This window comes from Cantharellus anzutake, assembly GCF_015039405.1.
Source record: "Cantharellus anzutake strain C23 chromosome Unknown EI90scaffold_5, whole genome shotgun sequence".
Lineage (NCBI taxonomy): Eukaryota > Fungi > Basidiomycota > Agaricomycetes > Cantharellales > Hydnaceae > Cantharellus > Cantharellus anzutake.
Window position 1 is genome coordinate 283,332 of NW_024066955.1, and position 18,205 is coordinate 301,536.

The 18,205-nt window shown below is 50.1% G+C and overlaps 6 protein-coding genes across 6 annotated transcripts; 3 read left to right on the forward strand and 3 right to left on the reverse strand.

Annotated features, from left to right (window-relative positions):
• Positions 1–29: 29 nt before the first annotated feature.
• On the forward strand, positions 30–7,174 carry EI90DRAFT_3035253 (uncharacterized protein). Its single transcript, XM_039058597.1, has 20 exons — positions 30–51; positions 131–638; positions 697–867; positions 921–1,024; positions 1,081–1,194; positions 1,251–1,904; positions 1,969–2,785; positions 2,837–3,045; positions 3,095–3,261; positions 3,316–3,421; positions 3,472–3,689; positions 3,739–3,898; positions 3,946–4,179; positions 4,234–4,752; positions 4,803–5,105; positions 5,161–5,268; positions 5,322–5,567; positions 5,621–5,755; positions 5,808–5,867; positions 5,920–7,174. The coding sequence occupies exons 2-20, from the start codon at positions 230–232 to the stop codon at positions 6,937–6,939; spliced, it is 5,754 nt and encodes a 1,917-aa protein (XP_038921707.1). The 5' UTR covers positions 30–51; positions 131–229; the 3' UTR covers positions 6,940–7,174.
• A 171-nt stretch (positions 7,175–7,345) lies between these two features.
• On the forward strand, positions 7,346–8,915 carry EI90DRAFT_3035258 (uncharacterized protein). Its single transcript, XM_039058598.1, has 3 exons — positions 7,346–7,591; positions 7,654–8,402; positions 8,435–8,915. The coding sequence occupies exons 1-3, from the start codon at positions 7,423–7,425 to the stop codon at positions 8,780–8,782; spliced, it is 1,266 nt and encodes a 421-aa protein (XP_038921708.1). The 5' UTR covers positions 7,346–7,422; the 3' UTR covers positions 8,783–8,915.
• On the reverse strand, positions 8,863–9,532 carry EI90DRAFT_3035260 (uncharacterized protein). The gene is made up of 4 exons (XM_039058599.1): positions 9,389–9,532; positions 9,220–9,320; positions 9,014–9,160; positions 8,863–8,961 (listed from the first exon to the last, which is right to left on the reverse strand). The coding sequence occupies exons 1-3, from the start codon at positions 9,524–9,526 to the stop codon at positions 9,118–9,120; spliced, it is 282 nt and encodes a 93-aa protein (XP_038921709.1). The 5' UTR covers positions 9,527–9,532; the 3' UTR covers positions 8,863–8,961; positions 9,014–9,117.
• Positions 9,533–9,801: 269 nt separating this feature from the next.
• On the forward strand, positions 9,802–14,663 carry EI90DRAFT_3143826 (IKI3 family-domain-containing protein; the record flags this gene model as incomplete). Its single annotated transcript, XM_039065059.1, has 23 exons — positions 9,802–9,820; positions 9,967–10,061; positions 10,117–10,282; positions 10,339–10,766; positions 10,821–10,920; positions 10,971–11,023; positions 11,067–11,154; positions 11,199–11,291; positions 11,347–11,708; positions 11,751–11,880; positions 11,940–12,390; positions 12,454–12,612; positions 12,666–12,832; positions 12,886–13,019; positions 13,071–13,194; positions 13,244–13,341; positions 13,406–13,457; positions 13,504–13,641; positions 13,692–13,816; positions 13,870–14,049; positions 14,107–14,210; positions 14,265–14,383; positions 14,437–14,663. 23 exons carry the CDS (start codon positions 9,802–9,804, stop codon positions 14,661–14,663), a joined length of 3,612 nt encoding a protein of 1,203 aa, XP_038921710.1.
• A 55-nt stretch (positions 14,664–14,718) lies between these two features.
• Positions 14,719–15,537, reverse strand: EI90DRAFT_2823134 (MutL C terminal dimerization domain-containing protein; the record flags this gene model as incomplete). Its single annotated transcript, XM_039053581.1, has 4 exons — positions 14,719–14,847; positions 14,900–15,045; positions 15,098–15,267; positions 15,317–15,537. Coding segments are annotated over 4 exons (666 nt in total), but the record flags the coding sequence as incomplete, so codon positions are not given.
• A 1,175-nt stretch (positions 15,538–16,712) lies between these two features.
• EI90DRAFT_2906553 (histidine kinase-like ATPase) lies at positions 16,713–18,185 on the reverse strand (the record flags this gene model as incomplete). The annotated part of the gene is made up of 8 exons (XM_039054256.1): positions 16,713–16,846; positions 16,901–16,985; positions 17,039–17,150; positions 17,201–17,359; positions 17,419–17,603; positions 17,654–17,868; positions 17,922–18,008; positions 18,056–18,185. The coding sequence occupies 8 exons, from the start codon at positions 18,183–18,185 to the stop codon at positions 16,713–16,715; spliced, it is 1,107 nt and encodes a 368-aa protein (XP_038921712.1).
• Positions 18,186–18,205: the final 20 nt, after the last annotated feature.

Sequence of the window (18,205 nt, forward strand, 5' to 3'; positions counted from 1 at the left end):
TTTTGAAGATGTTGCCTCAGGCGCCAAGTGATTGCTTGTTTGGGACATCATGTGAGTACATACTGCTGTTGTGCATCTATTCAACGCAGCTTGCCGTTCCTCACCACTCGTTCACGGGCGCTTTGGCTAGCATATCTGAGGGTTCAGCCATCCACTAAAATATACTACCTTCTGTTCTCTGGGATACTTCCTGATCTTCGTACGGCTTTTGGCTGGGGTAGTCTTGGTTATGAAGACCCGTCGAAAGTCGAAGCCAGGCAATGGTGAAACCCTGGACACCACAACGCTCCACCCAGAATCCCAGGCATCTGAATCTGGCACCGCGTCTATTGGCTTTGAAGTCGATATTCCTGATGATGTAGACATGTCTGCTTTGGATAATCTTTTTCCTGGGTTCCCCCTGTCAAGTCCTACGCCAGACACTGTTGTCTCAATGTATCGCACATTATTGGCGCAAGGACTCACAATAGATGCCCTGGAGAAAGAAAAGGACCAAGCTCGTGCGGATGTCTTACGATTAGAAGTTGAGCTGGACCAGGCCCTTCAAGACCACGAGGTTCAAATTTCACAAATGCGTACTTCCATCGAGCAAGTCCACAGTGAACTCGAAGCAACTCAGAATGAAAGTAGACAACTTGGTGCGCGTTTCTCTCGACACATTTCTCGCCCCTTTCATGACATATCATTGCCTGTCAGCTACCGCGCGCTCCACTCTCGAGGTCCAGGTCGAATCGCTGACACAGGTTACTACCTCCACTTCTACTGAGACAGAAGAGCTACGGAGGGGGGTAGCCAAAATTGAGGCAGAAAAGCGAGATCTCCTGAGCGTTGTTGACTCACAACGAGAATCTTTGATGCAACGGGATGGTACATCTTTGTCTTAGTTTATCGCACAGGCACTAAATTTTTAATTTCGTAAGAGGAAAATCAGCATCTTCGAACGAAGCATAAAGAGCTACGAATTGAGATTTCCCAATTGCAATCCGAACTGGCCGAAGCGAAGTCTAACGAGAACGCGAGCAAGGTGCGGGATTCTCCACATAAGGACCATCGGAGAGAGGTCGACCGATTCCCCCCTAGTTCCATTCCTACACGCTCGAACAGGAGGCTAACCTTCTTCGTGAGGAAAACCAGCGACATATGGTAGAATTCAATGCACTTCAAGAATCATCCACAACGGAGCGTCGTTCCAAAGTGAGTGCTTCCCGATACCTCAAATTTCCCAAATTCCATAAGCGTTTTTCCTTCAGCATGCGGAAATCGTTAAGCTTCAATCTGAGGTCGATACCTTGACTCAAGAAAACGCATCTATCGAGTCCAGATTTTCCACTCTGCAGAAGGCCCATCGGGCGCAGGAGACTCAGTTAATGGAGTCCCTCAGCAAAGGTCGGGCCCTGCAAGCTGAGCTCTCGCAGCAAACCGCTCAGTTCCGCGCTGAGTCCGGGACTCGGGAACGCTTGGTTGAACTCATGGACAGAAGAAACGACGAGTCGCGACGTCGGGTTGAGGAGATTGAAAGGGAATGGGACGCAGTTCTTGCTAAAGCTTCTGCCACCGAAGATTCGTTACGCGAAGAACTCATGAAAGAGCGACAACGAAATGAAGAGCTCGAAGCCCGCCTCCAAGAACTCAGGATAGCCGGAGAGAGGATTGGCCCTGCGGACGGTATGAGCACTCCTGTCGGTGGGAGATTGATAACGTCTACCCCGGGATCATCGTCTTCGCCTTTCCTTTCGTTATCGCCCACCGCCAGTCTCGCCACCAGACTTCAAAAGAGTGGCAGGAGTTACACTGAAGTCTACGCTGACTACATCAAGATGGGAGAGGAGCTCACAAGGCAGAAAGAGGAAACTCGGCGACTGGAGACGGCCCTAGCTCAGATATTGAGCGATATCGAGGAAAGGGTCAGTGATCGACAGGAAGCATGCTCTGCTCCCGAATACTGATTCACGCAATGGGATCAACCAGGCACCTCTCATCCAGAGCCAACGCGTGGAATATAGTCGGGCGACGGAGGAGCTTGCTCAGCTGGCAAATCAGCTCGCTCAAACTTCTGCTGAGCGTGACGAACTCGCCCGATCTGCTGAGGACAGCGCTTCGCTCGCCAAGAAGCTGCGCGAAGAAAATGAGACTCTTGAACGGCAGCTTAGTGACCTAGGGCGACAGGTGCAGGCTTTACTGCGAGAGGTATCCGTTCACGAAGATCCTTCCTTAGGCGGCGTTGGCTTCGATCTGCCAGAGGATACTATTGAAGACACCGATTCTGATCAAGTTATCACAAATCACCTCGTTCTTTTCAAGTCGCTTCCTCAACTCCAACAACAGAACCAACGTCTCTTGAAGACCGCGAGGGGGCTTGCAGCACAATGGGAGAAGCGCCAAGCGGACATCGAAACCGAGTGGTGCAAGGAAGAAACTCAAGCCTTAGCGGAAGCGAGTGAAGCAGTAAAAGAAATGGAAGAGGAACTCCAGCGCCAGAAGGTTCTATCTGCGGCGCATCAACGGGAGCGTGACATGTATCGCAACTTGTTGACCCGACAGGGTCGTGATCCTGGTGCAGGATCCTCGACAGAAGCAACCTCAGCCCCGGCAGGCACTGGTGAGGGAGATAGCAGTGGCTATCGACGGCTTCTTGAAGAACAGCAGAGCCTGTTCGAAGCGTTTAAGACCGAAATGGGTGTTGATTCGACGAAACTAAAGGAAGATCTAGCTCGTGCTCAGCGTGACCTTGGTCAATTGAGCGCACAGTTAGCAAAAGCGAATGCGCAGATTGATTTCCTGCAAGGTGAGAAGTTTGTGTCGGGTCCCTGATATCCCTGCTAAAGAGTGTGTGCAGAGAGGATCAAAATTGCCCAAAATTCGGCCGAGCTTCAGTCTCAGGAGAATACTAACTTACAAAAGCGAAATCAACAACTTCAAGAGACTGTCGGGAAGACGGAGATACGTTCGTACCACGTTTCGGAGGAACTGAGGGATGTCAAGGTGACAATGGAGCGTCTAAGAAGCGAAAACGCCAGCCTTCAGGCGGAAAACAATTTCCTTAGGGTCGAGTTCTCTATGTCATAAGTCGTACTTCTTCTTACCACACCCTCAGGCATTTGAGGCTCGCCTCCAGGAAGAGAACAAGAACTTGTCGAAGGAGAGGGCTCAGCTCAAAGACTTGGTAGGCAACATACAGGCTATCCAAGCGGAGCTGGAAAGGTCCGGAGAATCGGAGAAACGTCGACAGGAATCGCAGATCAAACATCTGGAGTCTCAAACGTACGTGCCATATGACTATGGTCAGTGCCCTTTATCACTGCAACGCTTACTCAGGCAAGATCTCCGGGAGCAATTGAATAAGCAATCCGAGGAGAGCCGGCGAACCTTGCTTCAGAAAGATCTTGAACTTGGAGATCTTCATTCCCGTGTGGAATCACTCGTATGTGTTGGCAATCACCTGTGTTTTGCTCCTGCTCAATATATGCTCAGACAAATAACCTGTTCAAATCCAAAGAAGGATTGAGCATCGCTGAAACGAGCCGCGGACACCTTCAAACTCGTGTGGACGATCTTCTTAGGCAACTACAAGGCGCATCTTCGAAGCTTTCCGTCTACGAACGTCATCCTGGAGCACATGATGATGTTCCTCCAAGTGCCCGGGATCTTTCCGAGGAGGAGCAGCTTCGCGCCGAAGTTGCTGATTTGAGGTAGGGGAAAGCGCCGTAACTCAGCCGCACTCAATTTAATATGTTGCAGTGCTGCCTTGAAGGTTGCAGAAGGCGACCTGGCGAGGGCCCACGAGCACGTTGACCAGTTCAAGAACATCAGCCAAGCAAACGAAGCTGCTTTGGAGAGTTTAAATGAAACATTCGAGGAATACAAGCTTGAAACTGAGAAACGGATCACATCATTGACTGTAAGCATTCCCATTGTCCAACTTCGGCCGACACTGATGTGCAGTAGAATGAGGTGCAACGCTTGAAGGAGCAGTACGATCATACTCAGCAAGAACTAACCACGGCTCTGAGAGAACATTCTGAGCTGAGTCAGCAGCTTGATGCGCAACGTTTGGAATTCGAGATCGATCGCCGCACCTTGGAAGCGACCATTGCCGATTTCAGTACAGTAGAGGATAAGGCCTATGCGTCACAGAAATCCATTCAAGAAGATTTACGCCGTCAGGCGCAACTTGCCCAGGTAGAGATTACATGAATAACTGGTCTTGTCGGCCGAGTAACCCTTTCCCACTAGGATGCCCACGAGAAATATTCCCGAGAACTGGTTGCCCATGCAGAGTCCATGAAGCATATCAACGTTCTCAAAGAGGAACTGGCTGATGCACAAGGTAAAGCACGCGAATATCAGACACAAGCTGAAACTGCGATTGCTCGTGCCAACACATCGGAGAGCACATGGACTAGCCAGAAGGAGGCGCTTACGAAAGAGATGGAAGAAATTTCATCGCGGTGCAAAGATCTTATATCTCAAAATGCCGCCCTTCATCAACATCTTGAAACTGTCAGTTCACAAGCAACCAAAATTCGTCAGGCAGTAGAAGCTTCTCCTGGGGTTGCCCCACCTGCCGACGCCAACGGGAAGGATTCCGATAATGCTGTGGCTGAATTGCGAGCAGTCATATCTTTCGTTCGGCGGGAGAAAGAGATCGCCGAACTGCAGCTTGACTTGCATAAACAAGAAAACACAAGGCTGAAGTCATATAGCGATCATCTAGCCCAATCCCTTGAGGCGACCCGCAATTTGCTGAAAGAGGTTTGAACGTTCTCCCAACTCATTTTGTTGACCGCTCAATCACCCAACAGGAACGTGAGAAAGCATCCCAGTCAGCCACTTCTGCAGAGCAGCACGCCGACCTTATGGAGAAGATTAATCAACTGAATTTGCTTCGCGAAAGCAACACGACCCTGCGTTCCGAAGCTGAAGCCAATTCAGCCGCGGCTCACGATCTCCGAATCAAGCTTCAGAAGGCCCAATCTGAGGTGGAGCCACTTAAGGAGAGGGTCCGCGTCCTGGAAGCAGAACTCAAGGCTCGCGAAGATCACATTCATCGACTTGAAGAGGATAATAAACGACTCAAAGACCGCACCGAACAAATTCTTAGCAAGGTATTTCGGACTATTCTCGTCCTCATGGTTGTGCTTGACAATCGGGCCGCTGTAGCACCATCGTGTCGATCCAGCCGAGGTACAGTCATTGCGGGACGAGGTTGTTTCCCTGAAGACCGAACACGGCGAGCTCAAAGGGCAGATTGAGGCAAAAGATGCACAGGTAGGTATAACTTTTTGCGCGTACGTCAAGATGGTCCATGATGAAGTCCCCAGATTGAACGTCTAAAAGAGGCGCTTCAGACCGCAAAGGCTGCTCATAGCAAGCTCTTTAACGAAACTCGCGTCCGTTTTACTAGCCTCAACGACCAGAATGCACAGTTGACGTCTCAGTTGGAGTCCAGCAAGCAACTTGTAGTCTCGCTGGAAGCGGAGAAGACATCTCTGGAAGCCAGACTTGCGGAACAGAACACCTCTGGAGAAACACAAGCCAACACAGCATCGGAACTTTCTGCCACAGTTGTGAGCTAGTCATTGCAACCTGCATATCTCAAGTTGACCTCCTGATTCTCAAGGCTCTGCTCGAGGCAGAACGAGACGCGCTCCTCTCGGAGAAAAATGCCATGGCCGCACAAGGCACGTCGCCGGAGGTTAACGCGTTGAGGGCTCAATTTGAGAAGGAAATAGCCGATGCCAAGGAGACTCAACAGGTGAGTGATGTTGGTCCTGATGTCGCTCAAGTGACTGATTCAGGATGTGCAGCTCATGAATAATCGCAATGACATGATGAAACGCGACAACGTCAAGTTCAAAAATGAGATCGTAAGTCTCAAGTTGTTGATACGCATAACTTTCATGACACCCTTCTCCACAGAAAGCACTCGAATTGCAATTGTCAAGTTTGCGAAAGGCGCAGGAGGCCACTGTAGCCGAGGGGAATGTCGCCGGTGGGGAAAACACTGCATTGGATGTCCAAGAACTAGTTGCTCGACGGATCGCCGAAGCCACGGCAGCTCATGAACGCGACAAGTCGCAAGCCATTACAGCAGCTATCGAGGACTTCAAAAAGGACACGGTCCCGAGGAGTGAGCTCGAGGCTGAGGCGCAAAGGAGAGCAGCTGAGCTAAAGGCATTGGAAGAGCGAATGACCGCTTCTCACCAAGCTGAGGTTCAAACCGCTCGAGTCGCAGTTGCCTCTGATCAATCGATCTCTGAAGTTGAGGTGGAAACTAAGATCGCGGAAGCTCGTGGGAAGTGGGAGGCTGAAGAACTTGGCCAACTGAGGATCAAGATTGAAGGCGAGCTTGCGGCCCAGCACCTTGCGGATATTGAGGCGGCAAAAGTCAGTGTCACTCGGGAACTTGAAGCAAAGCAAAAGGCCAAAGATGCACAAATGAACCGCCTTCGCGCAGAGGTCGAGAAGTTGAAAAAGCAGATAGCAGATTTAACAAAACCCTCATCTTCCAACCTCCCTGCTTCAGCTTCAGCCGCATCGAAGCATTCACCTGCCACACCGACGGCTCCAGCACTACCTGTGAAATTGATACCGACTGCGCCTGCGAATAGTCCCACTACGCAGGGCGCCATCCGAGGCCAGGCTGCGGCCCGAGGTCGCGGCGTCGGCCGTGGTGCTGGACGGGGAGGCTCTCAAGTGCTTCAAAACGTGAATGCCACCATCGCGGCTGCTACCCCACAATCCACTTCACAACCCCCCACGTCGATCATTGGCGCTGCATCTGGTCCTCAAGCTGCGAAACGGCCGCGTGAATCCGAGACGCCAGAAGGGCCCCAGGGAGATGCGAAACGACCGCGAGGCGGTGCACCAGTGATCAACCGGAGTCGTCTGCCTGCCCAACCGAAACCTGCCACCCCCCAAGATCAACCTCCATCATGAGGATTCCTGCACAGCAGTTGGACATTCTTCCGGCATTGCATACTTTATCCCTTGTACTTTATTCACTGCATTTTCGACATTATTTACATGCACCTTCATATCCGCAGCCAGCTTTTCCCACTTCGTAGCGCGCGGTCCCGCAAATGTCTGAACCCCAAATGAATTCCGGCGTGCGAGAGGTTTTCTGTCACTGCCTTAGGTGGAGTCATTTGTCAGTTCCAAGGAAATAAATTTTTGTGGTCAAATAAAAAGAGAAGGAAGGTTACAAGGAGGCAAAAAACAAAAAGAGAGATCGGTTATCTTTGGCTATGATGAGTCATGTTCCTGCTGAGCTGAATACGGACTTAAGGCTTAACGCCGGCAGGCGCTTGTGGGGCATCTTCAAAGCGGCGCTTGAAAGTTGTGAGTCCGATTCAACACCCGCCATTGAGGTCACGAGTGGGCGCTAAAGCTCACCATGTATCCATCGCAGTGGCCGACTACATGCCAGGGGCGAATGATGCAGGGATCTCATACAGTCCTGAGCCAGACTCACCAACGACGTTCTCATTCTTGAATCCCATAGTTAGTAACACCACTCGCTCCGGAGCGGCATCGACAACTTCGGAAACCCATAATCAACCGACCACGGCCAACCAGCCGGGCTTCACGGGTGCGTGTGATTGATCTGCCCAGTATACGGGATTCTCGAAGTCTCACATACGACGACAACAGCTGAAAATCAAAGCGGCCACCAATCATCCACCCTACCCGTAGTCTACTATCCTTATCCGTACATATCATCCGGTTCACCATCAGATAAGCCAAAGCGCACGCAGGTCAAAAATGCGTGTACTAATTGCCAGAAGGCGTGCAAGAAATGTGACGAACAAAGGCCATGTGGTCGCTGCGTACGGTATGGTCTAACCGACTGCACGGATTCTGAGCGAAAAAAGAGGGTCACGGGCGCGAAGCGGGGACCTTATCGCAGGCGTGAACGTGTGGTGGCTCCGCCAGAACATGCAACTGGAGAGGCGGGACTTTCGGATTCTGCGACTACAGCCGCTGGCACAGGATCGTCTACCAGTATCGACACATCTCAACAAAACCATACTGCTGTCTTCCCATTTCCTATGTTTTTTTCCCCTGCTAATGGCACCCAGGCCGTCCAAGCCGGGCTTTTCGCTGTATATGGATACTCCACCAACGGCATTCCTCTTGGTCCAGATGGGCAACCGATACAATTTGGCACAACTTATCCGGTCCCAATCGGTTATATTCCAGCCACGATCTCTGTCCCCCCCAATCCTGCCACGCAAAGTGAACATGAAACCCCTAGCAGTTCCCAAGCAGCTACGCCTCAGGGCAACGGAAATGGGGAAGATTTGAACGAGCGGGAAACCTGCTCAACTGTGGACGTCTCAGATGCTAATGAAGGAACTCATGGGACAAATGGAGGAAACCAAACACCAAATGGAGAGGCTGTGGGATATGACGCACACACCTACACCCAAAGCTATCACACCCTTCCCAGCTGGCCGTCGGATACTCCGATCAGGACTCGTCGTTCAGTCCATCTTTCCCCATTACTTCCTTCGGTAGCTTATCGCCCTTAGCCAGTACACCGTCTTTTCACGCTTCACAACACAACACTCAACACACTCCAACCAATTCACCCTCGACGCGAAAACGTAAGATTGCTGAAGAGGTTTCTGCCGTCATTTACCACGATTCTTCACGAGAAGACCAGCCCCATCCAAGGAAAAAGGGGACCAAGGCTGATCCGGGGAGTTTCCAACTATCTGGCGATCTGAGAATGCCTCTGTCACGATCCGTGGCGTTACCACCTTCAGAATTGCCGTGATTCGCGTTGGCTGTTCCGGGATTTGGGAGGGGATAATGACGGGCGTCGCGTCATCGATTAATCTTATACTGATACTTAGTCCTATACTTATTACGCTTGGTCCGCATAATTACAAAGAGCATTTTCATTTTCATTGCAACATCATACCTCATGAGGAACTGAACACCTTGATCATGTTGCTAGTTGTTCGCTGAGCTGAACATGTTGATCAAAATCCGCACGTCCACCTACCGGCCTGGTGGATACAAATGCTGACATGGGCACGGGGTCGTGTCTGCTGAGACTGCAGTGTGACAGCAAGCGAGAGTCTCCAATATTTATACTGGTCGTGGGAATTACTTTCTCTTAACTGAATCCTTGCTGCTTGTTTTCGAGGTACTGTAAAACGGGAACCACCAATTAATTGGGGTCTGAGGCTGAGAGTGTGGGCAACTTGCCTCGGCTGATCAAGGACGTTCTTCATTATTGTGAGCTTTCCGGAAGAAGCGGCGGCAACCATTTGCTTCTCAATGGAGCTGCCAATCTTCGCAGTGAGTTTCTGTGAGTGAAAACCAAATGAGGGGGATGTGCAACGAGCAGGTGGGGATGCTTTAGCGATGTCCGCACCTTCTGTAAGGCATGTTGCTTGACAGCTGCTGCTGCCTTTGGAGCGACTACTCGACGGCCCTTTTTGGCATACTTCCCGTTGTCGGAACGCCCTCCTGAAGATTTTTTGTGGGCAAGCCTAGTTTTGCCTTGTGCCATTTGTTGGTAGTCACCTGACTGTCTCCCCCACCTGCCCAATAATAATATTGATCGTTGAACCAGCTGTGTGCATTCACCAAATAACAGTACTCCTCTAAGGGCCGGGAATGTACTATGAGGAACCTCGTTACTGAGTCTAGGCATGTCTGGTCCCTCCAGGATCTTTGTGGCGGGACACTATGCCACTCCTGCGTTGATGCGGATGAGGATTCGATCTACCTTTTATCTGAGTCTCCATCCCTTGGCAATTCAACTCCAAAAATTAGTTTCCAAGTATGGAAGATAGAGACTCAAGTGCGTCCTAACAGACCCGAAGGACATGGGCTAATTCTATTTTTCATCTCTATAATCCATTCCGTTACTGCTAAAGAGGAACTCGACCGCAGCTCCTCTTGCTTCATTCCAAGCAGCTAGGGCGGTGTCCAGAGCACCTCGCCAAGCCGCCTCATTTCATATTCTATCAGAAAGCAGACTGCTGTCCGTCGTTTTGTTTGGGGGAGATATCCTAACTATCAGCCTCGATGACGAACTTCCAGTAAGCCAATAATGCATCCCATCTCTTATTCGGTCATCTCTCAGGGTTTATGAAGTCCATTGATTTTGTTGGATCGGTGGAGTCTGGAATAAAGGCGGCTTGCTGGAGCTCCGATGAGACCTTCCTCATTCTCGTGAACGGTGATGGCACGCTTATACAGATGACCCGAGACTTCGACGTGATCTACGAGGCGCCCCTTCAGGCTAGTGATTTTGGGGAAGGTTTGCCTGTCATGTAGTTGATGCACCTGATCGATGTACTTATTGGTGTCACTTAGAGAAACAGAGCAACGTCGGATGGGGTTCAAAATCTACTCAATTCCATGGTTCACTTGGCAAGTCTGCTGCTTCTGCTGCTTCTATGGCGGTTGGATCAAGTCCCGACGATGATGCAATGCCCCGAATAACCTGGAGGGGTGATGCAACATACTTCGCTGTTTCGTCACTCGAGGGAGTACTGTCTACGCCCATCCGTCGAGTCATCAGGGTGTACTCCCCTTCTCCATCGTTATCTCTTATTTCCACGACTGAGCCGATCCCTGGGCTCGAACATCCCCTATCATGGAACCCCACCGGATCACTAATTGCATCAACACAGCGCTTCGGCTCGAATAATGCTGAGAGTGGCTTAGGTGCCGGTCGCGAAGGACGTCATGATGTAATCCTTTTCGAGCGCAACGGGCTGCGTCGGAATAGTTTCGAAATCGTTAGCAGCGGATTCCCTCCTACCGGCGAGATAAGTGAACCTATTACCGAGAAGGCACCTATCATGCAATGGAAGTACCGCGTTGTCGAATTATCATGGTCATCGGATTCCAGTGTTCTCGCGGTCTGGATATGCTCCGAAACCTCAGACGTTAGTGAGTGATTCTGACTCTCGGACTCACCCGTTAGCTCAGTACAATTCGAGTTCAATTGTGGACCATGGGCAATTATCACTGGTGGGTTCATGCATTCTCCCCAGTCAGTTTGGAAATGGACGTGATCTATTAGGTACTTGAAGCAGTCTGTACCTGCCCCAGGCGCAGCTGGACGCCTGACCAACATGTCGTGGCATCCTGAGAATGCATTAATCTTGGATTTAATATCATCAGGTAATTCTAGTTATCTTCAACAGCATGCATTTAACGGTTTGAAGACATTGTCGTCCGCCTAAAACTTGCTTGGGAAACCTGCGCATCCCGTCTGCCACCACCTGTGGAAACTGGGTCTGTTGCTGTGATCGATGGTGGTGAGCATCGGTGCAAACATGATGAGAATTTGAGCTCAGAAACTGTTTGACTCAGGGAATATTCTGATTACTCCATTCAGCACCCAGAACGTGCCCCCTCCCATGTCATCATACCGTATAGAAGTGACACATCCAGCAAAGCTCCCTTTCACCACCGCGCCTACGCATATCGCGTTATCTCACAGTGCCGACCTTCTTGCAGTTCTACATCACGATGGTGGTATTGGAGTATGGAACCTTCGTACAAATTTGACGCCACCCCACATGCATAAAGGCAACCGGAAAGATTACAATGTCGCAAATCCGATCCAACTTTGGGAACGGACCGGGACTGAAGATATACGAGGATCTTCGAGCTCGCGACAAATAGCTTTGTATCACCGGGAGACAGCAAGTGCGGTTGACGAAAGTTGGGGAGTAGCTGTCCTCTCCACTATTATGGATGGTATGTCATTGAAGGATGTTATTCATCTCTACCTCCCTGGTGGCCAAGCGACTACCATCGTCCTCCAAACTTTCGGAAGTGGGTGCTTGGTTGTAGCCCCAGTGGGAATATGGTTTGAAAATGTAGAGGGAGTTCTCCATGAAGGTGCGACTTCTAGTCCGTCTTTCAAACTTAGATTCCGCTCATAGACTGAACTCGATTAGTTGACGTTGAGAATGGGGTTCTCCTTTCTTCATCTAAACGGCTTGCATCTTTTGCATTTGGTGCTGTATCCTTCACACCAGGCGGAACTGAGGAGCCCATTTTTGTGGGTCTCTCGCAGACAGATGCCAAACTACTCTCTTCCTCCCCTGGTCTCCCTTCCATCGCGGAGCATGTTAGTTCATTCACTATAACTCCGTCACACATTGTATACATCGGGGCATCTCACGAAGCTCACTTTGTTCGCTTGTCCCTGTTATGCACCAACGGTTCAGGAGCCGAATCCGGTGCCCCTGATGGTTCTATTACCCCTAGGAGGGTGGAGAGGGGTTCCAGAATCGTGGTTGCGGTGTCTAGCTTAATGAACTTAGTGCTTCAGATGCCAAGGGGGAATCTGGAGACCATCTACCCACGAGCTTTTGTCATGGACGTTATTCGAGCCGACATTTCCAGGTAAGACGTGCTTAATCCCCACGCGTTGTAAACGCTGACAACACACGGACCTTTCATGCTAAGCCGGAGGTACCGGAAAGCCTTCCTCGCTTGCCGAAAGCACCGAGTAGACTTCAATGTCTTCGTATCCCACGACTCCCAGGCATTTGTATCAGACATTGGAGAGTTTGTCAAGCAAGTCCATGAGGTTGATCATTTGAACTTATTTCTAGCCAACATAGGGTGTGTTCCGTAGCTTTCGTTGTAGGATGTCATTTAACTAATACTCGCCCTAGTCGTGCTTCACCAGACACACCCAAGATTAATGACCTTTGTGATGCCATAAGGTCTTATCTTGAGGCGAAGGATTTGGTTGGATACATAAACTCTGTCCTCACTGCTTATGTTGTCAAGACCCCTCCAGAACTTGAATCTGCTCTTGGATCACTTGCTCGATTGAAAGGTTGGTTAGCTCAGATCACATTCCTAGGCCTCTCCTACTATAAATGCATCTAGCCCAGAACCCGGAGGTACTCGAAGAAGCGGTCAAATACCTGATATTCCTTGTAGATGCCAACACCTTGTTCGATACCGCTCTCGGCATGTATGACTTTCCTCTTACGTTATTAGTTGCCCAGCATTCCCAGCGTGTGAGTGTGCAACTAAGAAATCTACTTGATCTGTGATCTGACGAAACCCAGGATCCGCGAGAATACATCCCATTCCTCAGGGAGCTGAGGGGCCTTCCTTCCGCTTATCAAAGGTTTAGGATTGACGATCACTTGAAACGACACGCCAAGGCGCTTATCGGCCTTTGCGGCGCTGGTACGGATATTTAAAATCAAATGTGATGCGAATGACGACCCCTCTTTAGGATTGGAGAAGTTCGAAGAGGCATTGAGCTACATTGAACGTCACAAACTTTTCGACGATGCATTACGGGTGTGGAGCGGGCATCCTGACCATATTCGGGTGAGTGGTAATCTGATTGGGAATTCGAAAGCCTTATGGGTTTATTTGGCAGCGCATACATGAGATATATGGGGACCATCAGTTTGAAAGAAGAGAGTTCTCTCCAGCAGCGCTATGTCAGCGACACCACTTCCACTCCCTTCTGGTACTAAAACTTCTTAGCATTCACGCTTGCGGGACATTGGAAAAAGGCCATGGTGGCTCACGAACGTGCTCACGATTGGAAGGAAGCACTCTGTGCAGCTTTCCATGCCGGGCTTTCCCAGGGCGACACCAAGGATCTCCATGATCGTCTCATAGGTTCGCAGATCCTCAACAAACAAGTTTAAATTCTGACCGCTTCTCCGAAGATGACCTTCTGAGTCGGAAGAGGCATTGCGAGGCCGCTCGTGCGATGCTAGATTATTCTAAGGATATCGAGGGTGCAGTACTTGCACTTGTGCAAGGAAACGAAGTTTCCGAAGCTTACCGAGTCGTGCGTGTCTTTGGCTTTGCCTAATTAGCGAATGCTGATTTCAGACACACTAGGCATATCTACATGCCAAGCCTGAGCTTGTTACAACCATAATTCATCCCAATGTACTTGTGCTCCGAGAAGAGATTGGTGATGAGATTGACGAGGCCAGAGACCAACTAGCGAAGCAATCTTCTCGATTTGTCGAACTCCAGCGCAAGAAACTGGAAGAGCCAGGCCAGCTTCACCTGTGTGTTCGTCTTCTGAAAGACTGAACTTTCTGTGTCACAGATGCTTTCTACATGCTCGAGGACGCACAATCTCGGGATGTCGAAGTAATGACAGATGCTGGTGATTCAGTGGCCCCAACTACGTTCACTAGATACACTGCCGCACCCTCCGTAACGCCCCCCAAGTAGGTTCGCATGTGTAGTCTTCCGTTTGTCAATCTGAATCCCTTTCCCGGGAGGTCGAACCGTTCCACGAAGAAGGGGGAGCGAAAACGAGGAAAGAAGGGCACCGTGGATGAAGAAGCCTACATTCTGGCCTCCACGCTGAAACTCGTTTCAAGGCTTGACACATTCAGATGTGGGCGCCTTTCTCATTCAGCCGCGCAAATGATTAATGCTCACGCGTTGTAGCCGAATGTGTGAAGCTCCTGCCACATCTAGCCGTCATATCGGAAGAACATATGCGTGAGGCACGGGCGCTGCAGGCAACCTTGTTATCCTTCGAGAGAGGTTTGGAAGAGGCAATCACGTTCATGTGGCCCTCTCAAGCACCAATTTCTGAACACGCTATCTCACCTCTACCTAAGCCTTCGCTTACAGCGGGAACATGGTCGATAAAGTCATTGAATGTGAAATAAGCAGAATATCAAGATCACAGTAGCAGAACTAGCATCCAGATGCCATAAGTAGTCCAAATGCCTTCCAATCCGTTTCTTCCTTACTTCGTTTAGCGAACTCATTTAGATCAGTAAGATGTCTCATCGTTGGTCGACCGTGTGGACAGGACCAAGGCTGGTCCAACGTTCCCATGTGCCGCACAACCTGAGCCCAACCCATGTTAGCACCTGGACCACCAGCGTCAAAGATTTATCACCGTTGTCATCTGCCCACCCCTGAGGGGTTTTCCGATCATGATACTCTTGCGGCAAGCTCGACTTGCAAACATCATCCTGGTCTTTGAGCACCGTACCATCTGCCCTGGTGCTTTATCTTGCATCAGCGAGATCAGTTCCTCCAAATCTTTCGGTACATTTAGTTAATTGGAAGTACCGCTCAAATCGTGTGGGCCTACCTGTGAGATCAAAAACCGTGCCTTTACTCTGCGGCCGTGCAACGAGCTCCAACCGTTTACCAACTGGTACATCCTGGGATACTTTCACCTCAAAGCCATTTGCTCGGAGGATCTCTAAATTATCCATGGCTGTGATTTCGTCGGCCGCGGAAAGCTCTATGGGTCGGGGCCTAGAAATCGTAGGTTCAGTTCATTGAATTCTTGGGACTTGGGCCCCACCTTATCAGGCTTTGACATTGAATCTTGGTCGTTTGTTGCAATGTTTCGAAATTGTACTTCTCATCCGCAGCATGCTGGTCGACGATAAACAAATCGTCGTGTATCTGAGCTTCGCGCCGATCGAGCCGTGTGATGATGAAACCAAGATTGAATTGTCCTATCACTTGCATTCCGCTATCACCGAAATCCTCCTTCCCAATCACTCGGGAGAGAACTTCCTCGCACTCCTGGTTAGTCTTACTCAGCCCCGCAACTTTCAGGTCACGAGCGACGGCAAATTGGGGCCTAACAGTCGGGACGATCTGTTGGCTTAACAATCCCTTCCATCTTGAGGACACACGCCCTTGATTGAAACGCAGCGTAGAAGTCCGCCAAGAACCCTGCTCGGCTGTCTTAATGATTTCGATAACCGGCTGACAAGAATTCTCCGATTGTTCCAAAGTTGAAGTCGAGGGAATAAAGCACTTAGGTGGGCCAACATGACATGCAGAGGGCTCGCCATCCATTGCGGCCCCTACAGGCGGGACAGCTGGTTCTTGCAAAGAAATGCCTAAACTGGCTGACTTCGTGCGTTCGTCGGTGTTACCCTGCTTGTGGCTCAGCTGCGAAATGGAAGACCTGTCCACAGGTTTTTTATTCTGCGAGACTTCTGCCCGTATAACACCCTGTTCATCTTCTAATTCATCAACATCCATAGTGTTCATTTTGGACGACTGGAGGTCCGATTGGAATGATGACTTCGAGCCGGGAAGGGCGAAATCAGCCAACGTGCTAGACCCAGTTCGGCTCTGTCTTTGAATGGGTCGGAGTGATGTGTCCTTGTTCGATGACGAGGCGCCTCGCCATTGTGTGAGCGTGGTTTGAATCGCAGCGGATGGTCGAGACGAAGTGGTCGGAGGGCGTAATGAGGGAATAGTATACTCCCGTCTCTCCAATATGTCTGGAGAGGCCGAGCGCTTTCTTTTTCTCTGGTCGGGAGTATTTTCCGGTGAACCCAACGTGTCCTCGGATGTAGAAGGGGGACCACACGTTCCCTCCTTTAATCCGTTGTTGTCAAACCCCTCTCTACGTGAGTTAATTGAACCCTTAACACATGTGGAGACATTGTTACAACTCTGCGAACATGATTCCCACAATTCTTCAATTACAGGTCCCGATGTGGAGGCACCGACGTCACCGTCCTCGCCTCTCTGGTTTTCCGTGAACAGTGGTGTCGGTTCGCAGCGAGTTTTCGAGGAGTCCGGGAACGAGGGGGAGGGGGGTGGAGAGTCCAACTCACGGGCTGGTAGTGACTGTTGGCTGGCTTCTGTCCTCGAGGGAGATCCTTTCTCGTGTGTGGATGAATGAATCGTGAAAGCTGATCTTGATGGTGAGAATTGTTCCTCTAACGCGGCCTTCAGTGTGGGCAAGGTTCAGGATCCGAATATGATATCATTTCGTGAATCAGTACCTTAATCGACGTCAACAACGTGCTTTCACGATGGAGGAAGATGGTCCGTTTATCTGGCGAAACATTTACGTCGTACGAGTCTGGATAGCTAAGCGTTGAAAATGCGACAATTTAAAATATCAAGGATGACTTACTTGTTGGTAGCGAAATGTTAGCAAGCACAAACGGGTACTGGTTTATATTGAAGCTATGATAAACCTCATTGAAAACCTTCTGAACCTTTCCAACACGTCAGGAAGACGGACAAGCTGCAATTCAGGTCAGCGTCTCACTTTAGGCGAATTAGTGGGCCGGTTATTTATGTAGAAAAACTGTCTGTCCGAGGTGGCACGTCCAGAACCATGGGAGAACTTTGAGATCAACCCATTGACCGAAACCTCGATTCTAGCTTCGTGGGTCAGAATATCCGAGGGTATGGGTCCATAATCACTCACTCTTTGTTGTCAGTTTGTTTCAGAAGGCTCTTTTCGGGCTCTATGATGAAATTTAGGTTTACAGGCACAAGTTCAGTAAGGCATTTTGGCCCCCAGAGGCTGGACACGCCCGAGTTAAGGTCTGGGGAACCACTGGTTCGAAACTGGACCACTTTCTTTCTATATTCCTGGTATTTGTCTCGTGTTGGGGAGATGATCAAAGGATGAACCTTGCTCACCCTCCTTCGCTCTGGTTCGAGACAGACAGACGGATACCATCATTCTCTACCACGCATGGAAGCAGAGCGTACGAATGAAGCAGGTTAAGGGCTTTGGCGAACTCCCGTTTAACGTTCCTAGTGAGTTCCGCTCTTCGAACCGGAAGAGGTACAAAGAGCCCAGAAGCTGTTACTGTCGTTCCCCTCTAATCCTGTACGTATAGGCCTTGAACTCTGTAGGAAACGAGGGACATACCTGGCGAGCAATTTTTACTTCAGAACTTCTGAGTGTGCCATCACGTTCCAACTCCAGAGTGGTGCCTATTGGAGCTTCTGCGCTTGTGGCAGTGGTGATAACCACAGAGTCGCAAACTGCACACAGAGAGGATAGCGCCTCTCCCCGAAATCCGAAAGAACCAATGGTCGAGAGATCCTCATATCTAGAGAGTTTTGACGTGCAGTGCTTCAAACCTGGCAACGGGAATTTTTTTTTTCAAGTCGAACTGCGATCAGCCAGGAATTACCTAAAGCATTGTAGTCCTTCGGCGAAATACCCGTGCCATTGTCCACGACTTCAATAGACTTCACCCCATAATCCTTGAAGCGCACCTCTGCAGACGGTAAGACATGGAGGGATGCTGCGTGAAGTGATCCCCACCGATGGACGTTGCCCCAGCATCAATGGAATTTTCAACAATCTCCTTCACCGCAGATGGAAGGTCAACAATGACTTGACCTGATGCGATCCTATGGACAGATGCCTTATCTATGGGTTGGATACTACCCATGCACGTCTGGCGTACGAGAT

What these genes read in the sequence shown, in the direction of transcription:
- EI90DRAFT_3035253 (XM_039058597.1), top strand. Translation starts at nt 230, where the DNA reads ATGAAGACCCGTCGAAAGTCGAAGCCAGGCAATGGTGAAACCCTGGAC. An exon ending in AAACATCTGGAGTCTCAAAC is followed by an intron (nt 3,262 to 3,315) that starts GTACGTGCCATA and finishes ACGCTTACTCAG; the next exon opens with GCAAGATCTCCGGGAGCAAT. An exon ending in GTCAGGCGCAACTTGCCCAG is followed by an intron (nt 4,180 to 4,233) that starts GTAGAGATTACA and finishes CTTTCCCACTAG; the next exon opens with GATGCCCACGAGAAATATTC.
- EI90DRAFT_3035258 (XM_039058598.1), top strand. Translation starts at nt 7,423, where the DNA reads ATGCCAGGGGCGAATGATGCAGGGATCTCATACAGTCCTGAGCCAGAC. An exon ending in CAACCAGCCGGGCTTCACGG is followed by an intron (nt 7,592 to 7,653) that starts GTGCGTGTGATT and finishes CGACGACAACAG; the next exon opens with CTGAAAATCAAAGCGGCCAC. An exon ending in AAACACCAAATGGAGAGGCT is followed by an intron (nt 8,403 to 8,434) that starts GTGGGATATGAC and finishes CTACACCCAAAG; the next exon opens with CTATCACACCCTTCCCAGCT.
- EI90DRAFT_3035260 (XM_039058599.1), bottom strand. Translation starts at nt 9,526, where the DNA reads ATGGCACAAGGCAAAACTAGGCTTGCCCACAAAAAATCTTCAGGAGGG. An exon ending in AGCAACATGCCTTACAGAAG is followed by an intron (nt 9,321 to 9,388) that starts GTGCGGACATCG and finishes TTTCACTCACAG; the next exon opens with AAACTCACTGCGAAGATTGG. An exon ending in AACGTCCTTGATCAGCCGAG is followed by an intron (nt 9,161 to 9,219) that starts GCAAGTTGCCCA and finishes CCCGTTTTACAG; the next exon opens with TACCTCGAAAACAAGCAGCA.